General features: G+C 43.9%; 1 protein-coding gene across 12 annotated transcripts in view; it reads right to left on the bottom strand.

Moving 5' to 3' along the window:
• FRMD4A (FERM domain containing 4A) overlaps positions 1–17,745 on the bottom strand; it is a 521,947-nt gene that overhangs the window by 235,233 nt on the left and 268,969 nt on the right. The window contains exon 1 of one of the 12 annotated variants that reach the window (XM_086334275.1): positions 4,628–4,884. The exons of the other annotated variants lie outside the window; for them this stretch is intronic. Coding sequence (XP_086190401.1) covers positions 4,628–4,657 — 30 coding nt within the window. The 5' untranslated portion in view covers positions 4,658–4,884. Of the gene's footprint in view, positions 1–4,627; positions 4,885–17,745 lie in introns of those variants that run through there. 12 annotated transcript variants of the gene reach the window in all.

The raw sequence follows: 17,745 nt of genomic DNA, 5'->3' as shown, positions 1-17,745 counted from the left end.
TCATGCCAACCTCGTGGGGCTGCCAAAAGGAATAACCAAGTTAACATATACAGTGTGTGGAACTCTGCTTGGCACAGAAGGCTATAGTTCGGGAAGGGGACGTTTGTCTGATCAGCATTGTCAGACAGATGAGAGACAATGCATCCTGACCTGCAGCATGGAATCTGGTTTTCATCAATGATGCACAAACCCGTCCCCTATAGGCACAGGATGGCCTTGATGAGGCTGCAACTTTTTGCCACTCACACTAGGCTGTCCATTACTGTGGCTGGGTGGAAAGGGATGATGGGCCAGGTGGGTATCTTTTGGATAGCTATTCCCTGTGCTGAGTAAGTACCAGGCCTTCACAGAGCAGAGTCCCTGGGGCCCTGGTCATGTGTTGGCATCCACAGAGAGCTGATGGAAGGCACGCCAGAGCCAGTGGAGGAATGGCGGTTTAGGGGTGTCAGTACCCCATGCTGACATTGGTGGGGACCACAGGAACTGCTGGGCAATATACAGTCTATTATCAGAGGAGGAGATGAAGCCCTTCTGCTGCCAAAGAGACCCCACCTGATTCTCTCAGCAGATTCAGGGTGTTCTTTTTTTTCAGGTGTTATTCTTACTGACAACTGTTTATAACTCGGTGTCCATGAAGACATCCTTCAAAGGTGACTGGGAAGGTATAAAACCCAAAGAAACAAAACATGCAAAGGAAGCAGCAAGAACCCTTCTAACCCACCCAACATTCCAGGGTTCTCCTTGAAGTGAGCAAAGGAGAAAGAAAATGACACTTGTGCTTAGGCAGGTGGAGTTCTGACTTCAGAGTCTCAGAGACAAGAGTGTTGGTGGACCTGAGGGATGGGCTGGGGAGGGAGGTGGGAGGGGCGTTCAGGAGGGAGGACACATGTACATCTATGGCTGATGTATGGCAAAAATCACTACAGTACTGTAAAGCAATTAGACTCCAATTAAAATAAATTAATTAATTAAAAAAAGAAACCATAAAAGTTATAAGCAAAAAAAAAAAGAAAAGAAAAGAGTGTTGGGTGGAATGGAGATGCTTCTTACATAAGAAAAGGCAAGTATCTATAGTTTCCTTTGTTCTGATGACTGCACTTGGATTTTTTATAGAAAAGGACTGATAGGTATTCCTAAGGGGGCCCCAGACTCAAGGAAAATGGTTTTAAAGTCCAGAAAAAAAGATGAGGTTGACTCTGTGGATCTGCAAGAATATCATTTGCATGAGATTGAAATTTCAATACAAAAACTTTAAAGATAAAACTAACACAATAAAAATAAAATTGAATGAGAAAGTGAAGATTCTGACATTCAAAGAACAAAGTATCTGCATGAAGAATTCACAAAGGAATTTAGTATAATATATAATTTAGTATATTTTAGTATAATATATACAACGTGTCAAGGGCATGAAATACATTATATATGTGATGCACATAGATGAGGAAGTGTCACAACCCTAGAGGGACAGAGTTGGAAAACTGAGACAAAGGTTTACAATGAGGAACATCTAAGGACAATAGAAGAGCCTTTAAAGATACATCCCAAGAAATAAGAGGGAGGAAAGGAATGTTTTCATTGTTTGACACCAATAAATCTTTGTTAAAAGATGAGCTGCTGGACCACTTAGATCCTGTTTAGTTTCAATCTCCTCACCAAGAAGGTACGTGGTAGGACTAATGACTAAAAGAATGTAAATTGCACTTACTTCCCCTGTGGTCCAGTGGTTGAGAAGCCACCTGCCATTCCCGGGGACGTGGGTTCAATTCCTGGTCCAGGAAGATTCCACATGCTGTGAGGCAACCAAGCCTGTGTGCTGCAACTGCTGAGCCTGTGCTCTAGAGCCCGTGTGTTGTAACTACTGAAGTCCGCACACTTAGAGCCCATTCTCCGCAACAAGAGAAGCCACCACAGTGAGAAGCCCAGAACCACAACTAGAGAAAGCCCACATGCAGCACCGAAGACCCAGCACAGCCAAAATAGAATTAATTAATTAAAAAAAATTTTAAGAATATAAACTGTACTTCTTTTCCCAGAATAAATTCCAAGTGGTTCATACAGTGAAATATTAAAATAGACAGGCTTATCATGTTTTTTTAAGTATAAAAGCAATGGATGGGCCAAAAGGGGAAAATGCATACAGTTGATTACATTTTAAAATTCTTTTTCAAAAAACTAATTTTACTCTGTAAATCACCATAAGCAAAAAGAAAAAGCAAATGCCGAGTTGGTATGGTTAACAACTATAAAGTGATTAATATGTTAAAGATAAAATTATTTAATTATTAGATGATTATAAGTTAAGTAGAAGACCACTCGGAGAAGGCAATGGCACCCCACTCCAGTACTCTTGCCTGGAAAATCCCATGGGCGGAGGAGCCTGGTGGGCTACAGTCCATGGGGTCGCGAAGAGTCGGACATGACCCAGCGACTTGACTTTCACTTTTCACTTTCACGCATTGGAGAAGGAAATGGCAACCCACTCCAGTGTTCTTGCCTGGAGAATCCCAGGGACGGAGGAGCCTGGTTGGCTGCCGTCTATGGGGTCGCACAGAGTCGGACACGACTGAAGCGACTTAGCAGCAGTAGCAGCAGCAGAAGACCACTAATATCCTACTGGAAATTAAATTGCAAATGGCTGAAGAGTTCACAGGCTTCCCTGATAGCTCAGCTGGTAAAGAATCCGCCCGCAATACGGGAAACCCTGGTTCAATTCCTGGGTCGGAAAGATTCCCTGGAGAAAGGGGTAGGCTACCCACTCCAGTTTCTTGGGCTTCCCTGGTGGCTCAGATGGTAAAGAGTCTGCCTGCAATATGGGCAGATTCACATTGCAGAGTTCATCTCCTTTGATAATAATTTCTCCTCTAGAAGACATCTATCCATCTCTCTAGTAATCCAGGGAGTAAACCAGTGACCAACCCTCATGAAATAAGAGAAATGAGGTTAGAAGATTATACATAGCTGTGTCCATCATAATATGTGTTCATCTGCAAATATTTATGGCACATAGCACTGTGCCAAGCAGCTTATTCGATATTTAATGATGAACACAATTTTGTTCCTATATTTAATGAGCTTTTATGTTCAGCAGAAGTACCTAAGTTAAGAGGAAATTACAGTGTAATGTGTGACAAGGGGGTGAGTATAAGATGCAATGGAGCAGAGGGTGGGGGGACCCTCACTCACATCTGGGAGATTGGTGAATGCTCAGGTGAGGAAGTGCCGTCGGAAGAGAGGACATCCAGCAGAGATGACCTGATGTAAGAAGACCTGGGTGGAAGAGAATGTGGTGTGTTTTCAAAACATCAGCTGGGCAGCAAAGCCGTGAAAAGTACAGCTGGAGAATCCTCTTTACAAGAGGAAGGAGGAGCAGCTTCTAGCCTAGAGTCTGAGGATGGCTAAATCACTGATGTATCTACTGGACAATATTTTCACATCAATCCAATCCTAACTGGTGTAAAAATGAGGGGAGTATAGAAAGAGGGTTCTAATTGCAAGTGATGAGGCTAAGTGCTTTAGAAAAGATACAAGCAGTTGGAAAACTATAAAGAGATACTATTATAGGGATTTCCCTGGTGGTCCAGTAGCTAAGACTTGGGTGCTTCCAATGTAGGAGGCCCAGGTTCAATCCCTGGTCGGGGAACTAGATCCCACACATCACAAGGAAGATCAAAGATCCAGCATGCTGCAACTAAGACTCGGCGCTGCCAAACAGTTACATACATAAATATTTTAAATAAGAATGTAGGCAACAAACTATAGTAGTACCTGTGACCTTCAGATCAATAAAATCACAGATATTTTCATGTCATAAAAAGAGATGCTATCATAAATATAAGCTCTCCGTATGACATCCGTATAACGTCCTCACAACTTATAACCAGACGCAGAAAGTGTGCCAACCACATTTACAGATGACAAGAGGCTTGTTTAGATGGTAACTTCAACAGCTACAAAGTGAAGTCATATTGTTTATGGTTTCAGGTCCTGTTCTCTGTCCACATGCTAGAAGTACAGCATCCTGAATAATGAAATCAGGATGCCTCCTATATCCTACTACAGTTAACCGTGTCTGGAAATCTGTGTTGAATTCTGAATACAGTATTTTAGGTACCAAATGAAAGAACCTGGAGCAAAGCCAAGGAAGGGTAACCAGAGGAGGTAAAGATCTGGAGACCATGTCTTCCCAGGGCTAATGGGAAAGCTGCATATGGGCTTAAACAGCAAAGGCTCTATTGACAGGATGACCCTGTCATCTACCGCCCATGCATGACCCCCCAGGCTACCTGCTCTCATAGAACCGGCATGAGATGCAAACCGGCATGGGTGACACGTGCCACCCATGGCTGAGTCCCGGGGCCCAGTGCACAGACGCCAAGTCCTCCAGGTTTGGAAGGCAGTGCTCCAGCCCAAGAACTGATCCTTCCGAGACTGAGGCTGAAATCAGCCCAAATTTCCAATGGCATCACACACAGCAGACCCGAGGCACACAGTCCTGCGGGGTGGTCCCAGCTCCGTCAGGAAGTATCGAGCCCTCGGCCCTCCCTGGCCCAATGCCACCAACACAAAGCTGCAGAGAGAACTTGAGAACCTGGAGGCTTGCACTGAGGGCCGTTTTCACAGCTACCTTAGACTGTGTCGGCAGGGGGCCGTCCATCTGGCCTGGAGGCTGACGCCTGGATGTTTACATAACCGAGTTGTCTGGAAAGGATTCGGCTGGAGTGTCGCTGGCAGGGACTGCTCCCTCTTGCATGGGCTGCGCTGGCAGGGCTTACCCTCCATTCATCTTGTCGGAGGTTGCAACGCTGGCCGGCTGCCCCGTTTGCCACCCCAGACGCTTCCAGGAGACCTGCTCCCCAGCCTCCAGGTTCTGCGCCGGCAGTGCTACAGACAGAACAGGAGCCGTGGTTGCCAGTATCATTTACAAACAAGGGTGCGGCATCAGGTTAGGAAAGAAAGGGAAGTGGGGGGAGGGAGAGGGACGATTGCAAGACCAAAAGAGGGCTCCCCACTCTTTTCACCCCAGGAGGCACAGCCTCTCAGGGGCATATTATTTTTTATACTTATTTGTTTACTTGGCTGTGTTGGGTCTTGGTTGCATCAGGTGGGATGGTTTGTTGTGGCGCACGGACTCTCCAGTTGTGGGCTGAGTAGCTGCAGCGTGCAGACTTAGTTGCCCCGTGGCTTGTGGGATCTTATTAATAGTACCCCCGTGTCTCCTGCATTGCAAGGCGGATTCTTAACCACTGTAACACCAGGGAAGTCCCCAGGGTGCATATCAGGATGCTGGATCTATCAGTCAAATCAAGAATTCTAATTGGACACGGAACGATTTCTCCAAGCTTTCAGCAGGTGGTGATTACTATCCTGCCTACACACAAGGAAAAAGGGGGAAACAGAGCTTACTGTTTGGGCTGTTTCCATGCAAGAAGCAACTAGAGAGAAGTTTCTGCTTATATCAGAACCGATGAAAAGCTGGCAGGGTTCCTGACCTTTCCTCTTTCCCAAGTTAACCAGGAACGCAGGTGTCAAACAGTTTACATATGTCATTCCAAAGCCTTTGGTAACCAAATTTGAGTGTACTTCCAGCAAACGTTGGAGGAAAGACCTGGAAATGAGTGTACAATGCAATAACTCTTTAGGGAAAGGCAGCATTTTAAATTTGAGCAAACACACAGGCAAGGAATAGTGGTTTCATCTTTTATCCTTCACAGTGCCCAGCATGGAGCTTGAAACACACCAAACTCTCAGTAAGCATGATTGATGAAAATATGGAGTTATAATTCTTGACTGCGGTGATGGTTTCATAGGTGTGGCCATATGTCCAAAGCGAGAACCATCGCCCTAGACCAACCAACCTGCCTGCAGGTGTGGACATATGTCTAAACTCATTAAACAGTACACTTTAAATATGTGAAGCTTATTGTATGTCAATGGTACATCAATAAATCTGTTTAAAATACAAAAGTCAGGAACTTCCCTGATGATCCAGTGGTTAAGAATCCGGCTTGCAATGCGGGGGACTTGGGTTCGATCCTTGTTTGGGGAACTAAGATCCTACATGCTGGGGGGAGCAACTGAGCCTCTGCTCTGCAACTAAAGATCCCACATAACACAACTAGGACCCAACAAGCCAAACAAATAAATAAAATATAAGAGTTAGAGTTATTCCTTTTGTGCATTAAAAAAGGGACAGACCATCAGGCTGATCTGAAAAGTCCGATTTGTTTTTGTTGTTGTTATCACTGCTATTCCTCTAAACTGTATTATACTCCCACCTGGTATACACACACCACGCACTTGTCACCTAAGGAACGTTTGCTGAGTGAATAAGTGACTGAAGAGTCCAATGTGTGCAACTGTACATCTCAGCAGGGTTCTTCGCACTTGGAGGAGAGATTACTTCATTTTTTACATATTACATTTTAAAAAATTCGAAGTATGAACTGGATTTACGGTGTCTTTTTCTCAGATGTTGTCACATCCAGGACTGAGCTACGAAGTCTTTAAATATCAGCTCTACTTGGCTGAGTCCCACTTTGTGTCTCTGCCGGGACTTCCTCCTTTCCTAGGTTTGTACATGATGAATGCAAAATTGCCCACTCAGCATCTCCTTTTGGATAGCTGCTACATATCTCAAAAAAAGTGAACTACTGACCTATCTTCTACAAAATGGCAATCCATTCTAGTAGTCTTGCCTGGGAAATCCTATGGACCAGGAGCTCGGTGGGCTACAGTCCATGGGGTCGCAAAGAGTTGGACACAACTCTATTACTGAGCACGCATGTACTTCTTCCGCAAACCACCTTCACCCAAAGCTTTTCCCTGTCAGCTAACGGCTACTCTAGCTCTCCATCAGCACATTCTGTCCTCTCACAACCCACATCCAGCTCACCAGAAAAATCTCTAAATATCCAGACCCTTAAGCCTGTTCATCATTGGCACTTTATCACTTGCCCCATTCCTGTAATGGCCACCCAACTGGCACCCCAGCGGTTCCCTCTGCCTATCTTGCAGTCTGGTCCCCACAGAGCACCCAAACCATCCCTGTGCAGCCCACGTGGGATCAGGGTGCCTCCTAGATCCACACTCTCCAGCAGTCAGTCCCACTGCCCCCAGTACAGACACCTTCCTACCTCTTCCCCCCCACTCACTTCATCTGCTGTTCCACCCTCATCTCCTTGCTGTTCCCGACAAGCCACTCTTTTCCACCTGGGGCCTGTGATGAGCTCTTTCCTCTGTCTGGAATGTTCCCACAAGACACCCACATGGCTCACTGCTTCACAGCCTTCAAAGCTTTATTCATGTCACCTTTTTATAATATCACATCCTGAATTTAAAACAGAAACTTGACATGCTTCCCGGCCTCTGCTTCATTTTCCTTACAGCAATCAGCACCTTCCAGCACAGGATATAATAATTTACTTATTCATTATGCTTCCTGCCTGTCTCTTCCTTGTAGAGTGCAAGCTCCCGAGGGCAGGAAGCTTGGTCCCTTTTGTTTGCTGACATATTCCCAGGACAGAAGAGGCACATAAGTGTGTCAGTCAGAATAACTGACTGACTGACTTAAGGAATAAATGAAAGAACTGGATGTGCAGGCACTTCCTGCCTCTCTGCCAGCTGGGGTGCCAGGCTCACCTTCATATGAAGGACACAGCTGTGCTGCACCATTCTTGTTCTGCTCCTCTTTACTCTGTGACACAGACACATGCAGACAGAGGAGGGCTGACAGGTGAAGGACTCTAGGCTTAAGCACTAAAAAAAATTAGTTCCAGCTATATGCAAACAAGGAAAGAAATGAGAAACCACAAAACGTGCCAAATAATCACTCACTTATATTCTTGAGCACCCACCAAATGCTAGGAACAATATAAGTTGCTTTAGGATCAAAGACAGATAAAGTGCAGCCACTGTGGAGAACAGCATGAAGGTTCCTCAGAGAACTAAAAACAGAACTACCATACGATCCTGCGATCCCACTCCTGGGCACAGAATCCATAAAGAACTATAATTTGGAAAGATATACACACCCCAGTGTTCACTGCAGCATTATTTACAAAAGGTAAGACGTGGAAACAAGCAACCTACAATGTCTATGAACAGATGAATGGATAAAGAAGATGTAGTATATATGCACAGTGAAATTCTGCTGCTGCTAAGTCGCTTCAGCCGTGTCCGACTCTGTGCGACCCCATAGACGGCAGCCCACCAGGCTCCCCCGTCCCTGGGATTCTCTAGGCAAGAACACTGGAGTGGGTTGCCATTTCCTTCTCCACAGTGAAATACTACTCAGCCATAAAAACAATGAAATAATGCCATTTGCAGCAACGAGGACAGACTTACTTATCGTACCAAGTAAGCCAGACAGAGAAAGACATACACCACAGGATATATAACTCACATGTGGAATCTAAAAAAATGATACAAATGAACTTACTTACAAAATAGAAACAGACTCCCAGACATAGAAAACAAACTTATGGTTACCAAAGGGGGAAGGAGAGGGGAGGCATAAGTTAGGAGTTTGGGATGAACAGATACAAACTACTACATATAAACAAGATAAATAACAAGGGAACTACAGTCAATATACAGCTTAATATATACAATTAAACATCCTGATCGATAATGCAAAGAATATGAAAAAAATGTATATTTATATGTACATGTGTATAAAGAATCTGCCTGCCAATGAAGAGGATGCAGGAGATGTGCGTTCTTCCCTGGGTTGGGAAGATCCCCTGGAGGAGGGCATGGCAACCCACTGCAGTGTTCTTGCCTGGAGAATCCCGTGGACAAAGGAGCCTGGCGGGCTACAGTCCATGGGGTCACAAAGAGACGTGACAGAAGTGACCAAGCACACATAGACACATGTATATATGTATCTCAGTTGCTTTGCTGTACACCAGAAACTCATACAATACTGTAAATAAACTATATTTCAATTAAAAATAAAAAGATACAATCCTTCCCTTAGAAGCTACAGTGGGAAACATATACACAAATGGGTCATTTGAATTTGAGACCAAACTCGACAGACACCTGGTAAGGCTGGTGCAGGAGACCAGAGGAGGAAGACGTGCTCCACCTGGAGGAACAGGAGGAGGTGACACTGCAGGCTGGACCTGAGGAACAGGAGCGTCCAGGCAGAGAAGGGACTGGAGGGGCCTCTTAATGTGAAGGGTGAGTCACAAGAGACCGACGTCCAGCAGAGAGTCCAGGCAGAGAAGGGACTGGAGGGGCCTCTTAATGTGAAGGGTGAGTCACAAGAGACCGACGTCCAGCAGAGGTCAAATGCGCGTGGGAAAGGCAAGGGTGTGTGGGTGTATGTGCACAACAGACGGAATGCCTGTGTCCCTTCAAAATCCATATGCTAAACCCTTACCCCTCATGTGATGGTATCAGGAGGTGGGGTGTTTGGAGGTGATGAGGTCATGAGAATGGAGCCAGCAGGAATGGGATTAGTGTCCGTAGAAAAAGGGGGTCCAGAGAGTTCTCTCGCCCCGGACAACAGTGTGGGGAACACAGAAGGCGCCATCCATGAACCAGGAAGTGGCCCTCACAAGACACCAAATCTGCTTTACCTGGACTCCCCAGTCTCCAGAACAGTCAGAAATAAACGTGGGTTATTTATAAGCCACTGAGTATCTTGTTACGGTTGCCTGAACAGACTAAGTGTATGAAGGATAAGGAGAGTGAAGAAGTTTAAGAAATAAGAAGCTGGACTTCCCTGCTATGATCCAGTGGTTGGGAGTCTGCTTCCCAAAGCAGGGGGCATGGGTTTGATCCCTGGTCCAGGAATATTCTACATGCCTCGGGGCAGGTAAGCCTGTGTACCACAGCTACTGAAGCCTGTACGCCCTGGAGCCTGTGCTCTGCAACAAGAGAAGCCCCCACAAAGAGAAACCCACGCGCTGCAACTAGAGAGGAGCCCCTGCTCACCCCAGCTAGAGAAAGCCCTCTCATAGCAACAAAGACCTAGTGCAGCCAAAAACAAACACATACTTACATACATAAATAAATACAAAGAAGCTTCCCGGTTGTGGTGGGGCCTTTTATTCCATGTTAAGGGCTGTGGCCTATAGAGAATGAAGTGGAGAGGGCAAGGAGAGGTAGAGAGATGTTTGTATGCGTGTGTGTGTGTGTGTGTGGTAGGAAGATGGTAAAGGGACAAGTTGTAAAGATTTTACAATAACTCAGGAAGGAAAGAGGAGGCCTTGAACCATCATGGCAATGGCAGTAGGTACCTCAACCCAAAAGAACTTGGGAAGAAAACATACGGATGAGGCATTGGAGAAATTGATGGTAAAAGGCCAGGAGAGCTTGATGCTAGTAACGTAGCAAAAAGGAAGAGTTAGGCAGGCGTGGTTGGAGAAAGCAATGGCACCCCACTCCAGTACTCTTGCCTGGAAAATCCCATGGACGGAGGGGCCTGGTGGGCTGCAGTCCATGGGGTCGCAAAGAGTCGGACATGACTGAGCGACTTCACTTTCACTTTTCACTTTCATGCACTGGAGAAGGAAATGGCAACCCACTCCAGTGTTCTTGCCTGGAGAATCCCAGGGACGGGGGAGCCTGGTGGGCTGCCGTCTATGGGGTCGCACAGAGTCCGACATGACTAAAGCGACTTAGCAGCAGCAGCAGGCAGGTGTGGTGAGTCATTTATCACAGGACAATGAGTTTTAAGCCTTAGGAGGAAGAGGAACGGGGTAATCAAAAAACCAGGTGGAACTAGTAAGAACAAAAGGAAGTGCAGCAAAGTGTTGGCTAACTCTGGACTACTAGAGGAGAGAGGTTCCTCTGGGGAACTGTATTTCCCAAACGTTGGTAATTAGTCAGACAGAGTCTCTGGAGTTTCAAAGCCAGTCTGAAAGGCAGTCTTACCAGGCAGGGTCTGATGGGGAGGGGTGGGCAGATGCTGAGGTATTATCGGCCTCACCTTCTGGGCCACAGGGAAGTGATGGTAACTCGAGCTTCCCCGCTCCCACCTTTCCACAAACAAGAAACAAGGATGCTCACAAATTAACTTTTCTCTATTTCCACCAGAAAACCCAAAGCCACAGTAAGAAACGTAACAGCTTCTGGATTTTTTCAGTTGGGTTTTGTTCGTTCTTTAGGCATATGATCAGGCCTACTGGCAAGAAAAAAAAGAACTCTGCCATTAAAAAACCCAAAGGACTGTGGTTTGGGATGTTATTCTTTGGAATACTGGATAATATGATCATGATATATTTGAGTATCTTTGCAAGTTGGACGTTATAGACTTCTGTATCTCAAGGGCACAAAATCTCCATGGATAAAGTCAGAACCTTAGGAACAGGAGGGCAGAGAAACTCAACTGCAGTGGGCTACAGAAACCACATTTTCCACAAGAAAAGAAAGACGGAACCACGAACAAATGGCAGTTTATAATTTCTCCATAAAATGACAGACACACTCCACCCTGTCTAGGCAAACGGAGCCCATAAGCTGTCCCTGAAGATCCACCAAAATATACCCTTGTTCTGGATGTGGCTATTATGGTCTATAAATACTTTCCTTGTTTAATGCTTTTATTCTGTTGCCTGTGTGTGTGCTTGTTTAATCTGTCTCCAGAAGACGGACAACCTCTCATTCTAATTTATTTTATTTACCATTTCAAAGGTTATTAGGTGCTTAAGTAATTTCTGATGAATATTCTGCAAATTGGCCTGTTGACTTCTACAATGAGGAAACTCTCGCAGTATTTTCAGAGTGGTCAGATGGTGGGTTCAATTAAAAAACTCACATGAGCATCTGGTACACTCAAGTTCTAGGCTTATTTCTGCCATTCACTTGCTGCATAAAGTACTTGGGTGAAATATAAACAAGAAAATTGGAGTTGAAAACCTTTCTAGTTGATGACCATGAATGGAAAACTTTTATATAGTGATTGGATTGTTTTCTTTGCTGTTAAGAAACAGATGACATGAACAGGCTCATGAAAAGATGCTCCACATTGCTAATTATTAGAGAAATGCAAATCAAAACCATAACGAGGTACCACTTCACACCGGTTAGAATGAACATCAACCAAAAGTCTGCAAGTGACAAATGCTAGAGAGGGTGTGAAGAAAAGGGACTCCTTCTACACTGCTGGTGGGAATGTGAACTGGTGCAGCCACTGTGGAAAACAGTATGGAGGTTCCTCAAAAAACTAAAAATAGAGTGGCTATATGATTCAGCAATCCCACTCCTGGGCATATATCTGGAGAAAACTCTAATTCAAAGAGATATATACACTCCTACGTTCATAGCAGCACTGTTTACAACAGCCAAAACATGGAAGCAATTTCAGTGTCCATTGAGAGATGAGTGAATAAAGAAGATGTGGTACATATATACAGTGGAGTAATACTCAGCTATAAAAAAAGAATGAAACATGGATAGACCTAGAGATTATCATACTAAACCAAAGAAGTGAGACGGAGAGAGACAAATACTATATGCTGTCACTTGTATGTACAATCTAAAAAATAATACAAGTAAATCTATTTACGAAACTGAAACAGACATAGAAAACAAACTTATGGTTACCAAAGGGGAAAAGGAGGGGGAGGGACAAATGAGGAGTATGTAATTTACAGATGCAAACTACTATACGTTAAGTAGATAAGCAATAAGAATTTACTGTATAAAAAAGAGAGTAATATTCAATATCTTGTAATAACCTATATTGGAAAATCATCTGAAAAAGCACATATATAACTGAATCACTCTGCTGTACACTTGAAACTAACATAATACTTTAAATTGATTATACTTCAATTAAAAAAAAAATGATATAACCAATGACTGACATACCCTTATTTCTATTGGAGAATTTTTTCCAAGATAAAAGCCTTAAGAGCTTTCTGATCAATCCTGAAAACTGAAGAATTTCAGAAAGGTAGGGTGACAGAATCCATTAGTGCAAAGGTGAAATCATATTTCTTCTCTCTCTTCCCCTCCCTCAACCAACCCTCACCGGATGAGTGCTCCTGGATTCGCTGGAGACTTGCTGCAATGCTGCAGGATACTGCCCCCTTCTCTGTTAAGCCTGCTCTGTTCCAACGAGGTAAGGGTCATTCCAGTGATGTCTTTACCTGCAGAATCCTTTCTGGAAGGATGGGTGACTTTTATGGAATATCAGAGTGAACAAGGTTTTTTTCTCTTTATAAAATTCATTCCAGGAAAGTGGGTGAGGAGTCCCCTTTTGCTTCCATAGTACAATGGAATGGTATACATGGCCCACTTCCTTGACCAGTGGCCTTTTTACACTCCATGTGTTCTTTTTTTTAAAAAAAGAATTATTTGGCTGCGCTGGGTCTTAGTTTCGGCACATCATTTTCAGATCCTTCATTGCAGCCTGTGGGCTACACTGCTCCATGACATGTGCGATCTTAGTTCCTCAAACCAGGGATTGAACCTGCATCCTCTGAATTACAAGGTGCATTCTTAACCCCTCGACCACCACAGTAGTCCCCGTGGGACTACCCCATGGGACTACTTTGAAGAGGGGAGAATGCAAGAATATAATTTCTGATTCTAGAAAAGTTCCTTATTATTTTGTGCTGGGTACTTCACAGATATTATCTCATTGGCTCCACTGAATATAACTTTTCTGATAATTAAGAAAACTGGGCCTCAAAGAGATATAGTATTTCACCCAAGTCCTCACAGCCAGGAAGGGGCAGAGCTAGAAATCCAAGCCACGGTGAGGTGAGATGACTCCACAGTGCCACTCCTTCTTTGCCAAAACACACTGTCAGGTAGTAGGGACTCTAGTCTTGGCCCTGCAACTGAGACCTCAGCAAGCAAGGTCCCTGAACCTCTGTGAGCATCTCCTAATTTGTAAAAATGACCTATATGCTCCCTTTCTTTCCTCAAGCTCCATCTGAGATGTCCGACTCAATGGAGAATCCCCAAATCTCATATGTGCGTGGTCCACACTTTGAGCTCAACATTTAGTGTGACTGCAGCTCTCTGCTGCTTTGCTCCGACGAGGTCTCTGCTCTCCTGCCAAGACCTGCAGGCTACATCTGTACTACTGGACACTCTGTAGCTACTCTGTTACAAAACACTCAACCATCCCAATAAAAGGGGATTGAGAAGGCAGAACACTGCCCTGCATTGTGTTCGGCTCCAATCTGGTTCTTGTCCTCATCACCCTCCCCTCTTCTCTGCTCTCTCTCTGAGCAACAGAGAAATAAGTATCCAGGATCTCTAGCGGGGTAGCCAAAGGGAGCAGAGAAATTGGTAAGCCTGCACCGCACTACCCACTGTTTGTAGGTGTGTTGCCTAGATCCAGATGGCTCCACACTATTAGGATTTCCCAGTTTGGGTTTGTCACATTTACATACTTCTTCACAGGCATGTGGGGAGGGCATAATTGTGCATTTTATGGTTATGAATGGCACAGCCTGGCAACTCTCCGATTATTATTTCCATTTGCTGTCATGCATTATCAATCTAAGACCCATTACACACTGTTTTTTTCATGCATTCCTCATATCAAAAGGACAAAGAAAGGCAAAAAGCCTTGCAAAGAAGCCCTCATCACCAGAAGAATGGGCTAATTCTGATGGAAATGATGGAGTTGGTGTCCAAGACTGAGATGACAGCCTTTGGTTAATTCGAAGTGAAAATTACTGTCAAAAATTTTGGTATTCTGCATGAGTACCAAAAGGGCAAGGTATTGCTAAATGGGAACAAGGGGCCACACCACAGAACAGACTTCTTTTAAAAAAAGTTAGATACGGGACAACCTAAGAGGTTCCAGTTTTCTTTAGCTCACTGGGCTTTCCAGGTTTCTGAAGATGCTGAAATTGGTATGAAGAGTCACTCTGTGATTTTCTTATTCAAATAGGATCTACTGAGTGCCTGTCATGAGCAGACAGTAAATTTAGGGAGCCTTCAGTGAACAGAAAGTATGCAACAATTATGGATTGGCAAATAATCACTAATAAGATAGCACGCATGAATGTAGTGAGAATTTGAGGAGAAGGCTATGCACATACAACTGTTCGTGATCACACACAGCTCACGTCTTCTTGTACTGTATCAAGGAATGGCCAGAGCTTCAATTTTAAAACACAAAACCAGCAACCACCACATATGATGGAGATTAGCCTCCCTAACAAGTTGGATCCTATCCGCTCCATCTATGACCTGGAGTTAGCGATGCTTGAACATCTACAGAGAAGCTACCCATTCAGTTCAAACAGAACCTACCAGCTCATTTTCTCTTGATCGTTTGATAGTCATAAGGTCACTGAACTGAACCAGACCCCTTAGATCCCTTCCAACAAGCACAGCCTTTATACTTAGCAGTAATTTCCATCTTTAAAGATAAAAGTATTTCTCTTTTGGAGGAAAATACCTAATTTCCACTGATACAATTAAGAACTGAACATCTCCTTTCCACACACTCACTCAACAGCAAACAGCACCCAAAATAAGCATTAATGCAACTCACTAAACGGTAGCAGTAGCTCTGATGATCTGAGGAAGTAAGAGAGGCATAATGCTGGATGTTTTTTAGATAATGGTGCTAGTGGTGGAGCTGGTAGCCTCAAAAGTGTCTAAATTATTCCTTATAAGAATAAAAGGGTGTGTCTAAATTATTCCTTATAAGAGAAAGAGATGCTGATCCCACAGGGCAGGGGAAAGGGTGGCAGCTGATGGATTTAGGGAACCAAATGGAAAGTGCTGTGGGGAGAATTTCTGATAAGCTGGATTTATGCTGATTCAGAAAACTTGCAAAAGAGAGTAGCAATACCAACAGGCTTTGTGTGCAATGGTGACGCTGGAGCCCAGAGCTTCAAAAGCTGTTGTGCCAGCTCTGGAGGTTAAATGTCCTGGGAAAACCAAAAACAAAAATGGACAACAGTGCCAATACACTTCAGTCTGACTACGGCTAGAATGAACAGAACAAGGTAAAATACTCAAATTTCACCTTTCTCCAGCAGGTTCAACTTTTAGTGGCCACTTTCCCCAGATTCTTTATGTCTTTGATTTTTGCTTATTGTAGGAAACGTTCAAGCACCTATGGATCCTATGTAACTGATGGAATGATCCTGTCTCTTCCTTTTCTCACATTAACTCCTATCTTTTAGGAGACAGCCAATGTTTACTTTTGTTACTTTAATTGCCTATTTAGAGAGCAATAGATGGCAAGGAATCAGAAATGGGCAAGATAGAAAGGTTCACCAGTGTCCTGGGGCAGTTACGAGTACATGCTCAACCTATAAGGCAGTCCCTGTTTTGCATCTTTAGCTCAAGAAGAATGCTGTTTTTAAAATTTAGATAAAAGATCTTTGCCCATGGCTTCTCTCCCACTGAGGTCTCAGAGATCCTTTCTAATAGAGACGCTGGAATTTTTTACAATGAATACATTCAAATAGAGAATTCCTGCCACAAAACTTACTGACATATCAGCTGATACTCAAAAATATAACCTGGAAGTCCAGTGGTTAAGAATCCACCTGCAGGTGCATATGACATAGGTTCACTCCCTGGTCTGGGATGATCCCACGTGCCGCAGGGCAACTAAACCCATGTCCCACAACTATTGAGTCTGTGCTCTAGAGCCTGCGCTCTGAAACAAGAGAAGCCACTGCAATGAGTAGCCCCTGCTTGTCACAACTATAGAAAGCCTGCACAAAGAAACAAGGACCCAGCACAGCCAAAAATATATAAATAAATAAAATTATTTAAAAAACAATAATAATCTTAAAAATAAATCAAAAATATTTTTAAAAGATATGAGACAAGTCTTAAGAATAAAACACATGGATGAAAGCCATTGGTGAATCTAGTCTTGCATATTCTGATACTGTGTAGAATGTGGTTTAAACTAACTTCACAACCTATTTAACTGTTAGCATGTCTTTCTCATTTCCCCTAGTTTAAATGGAAATTCTCCAGAAGTTACACTGTTTCCTTTTTTTTTTTTCTTTTTAAAGAAGTATTGACACACGCAAAAATTTCTTAGAACAAAACTTGAGCTTTGAATGTGCCTGATCATATTTCAGTCATTTGGTGTGTCAGGCTACACGCAACTCTTATAACTGGTGAATATATGACATATGAATAGAACTGGAAGTCTTTTCCTTAAGACACACATGCTAACATTAATAACATGAGCACAAATGGTGTATTTATGCAGTAAAGTTGATAACGATCTCCTCTGGAGGCAGTCATGTCCAACCCCACGTTTACTAAATGACCAAGGTACCCTGACAGGTCCCCGTCAATACACTATTTCCTGGACCTTTCATCTCATCACTGCCTCTCCCATTACAGATGGATCACACTCACGCATCAATCCATCGAGCCTAACTCAGGAGCCCTTTCCTTTATAACTCTGGCATCCCCACTAGTCCACAGAGCCTTTCCCCAAGTTCCAGGACCCATACAAGGATGCATTCTTTTGTTTGTTGCCATACTGTGTGACATGTGGGGTCTTAGTTCCCTGACCAGGGGTTGAACCCACATTCCCTGCAGTGGAAGCTTGAAGTCTTAACCACTGGACTGCCAGGGAAGTCCCTCAGACTCATTCTTGGTTTATCTTTTGACCTCAGACTATAACCTGGACATTGCAATAAAGCTGAGCACATCCACATCTGGGAGGCAGTTCTCAAGGATTATGAAATCAGCAACTCACTGAACCTCAAGAGGTTTCGGTTCCCCCCACAACAAGATAATGCTAATGGTACTTGCCACCTGCCAGGCTGTCAGGGG

This window comes from Bos grunniens, chromosome 13, assembly GCF_055505025.1.
Source record: "Bos grunniens cultivar Pamir isolate PY7600 chromosome 13, Bosgru_T2T1.0, whole genome shotgun sequence".
NCBI classification, from domain to species: Eukaryota; Metazoa; Chordata; class Mammalia; order Artiodactyla; family Bovidae; genus Bos; species Bos grunniens.
Note: the sequence above shows the minus strand (reverse complement) of the source record. Positions and strands in the feature narration are given on the sequence as shown.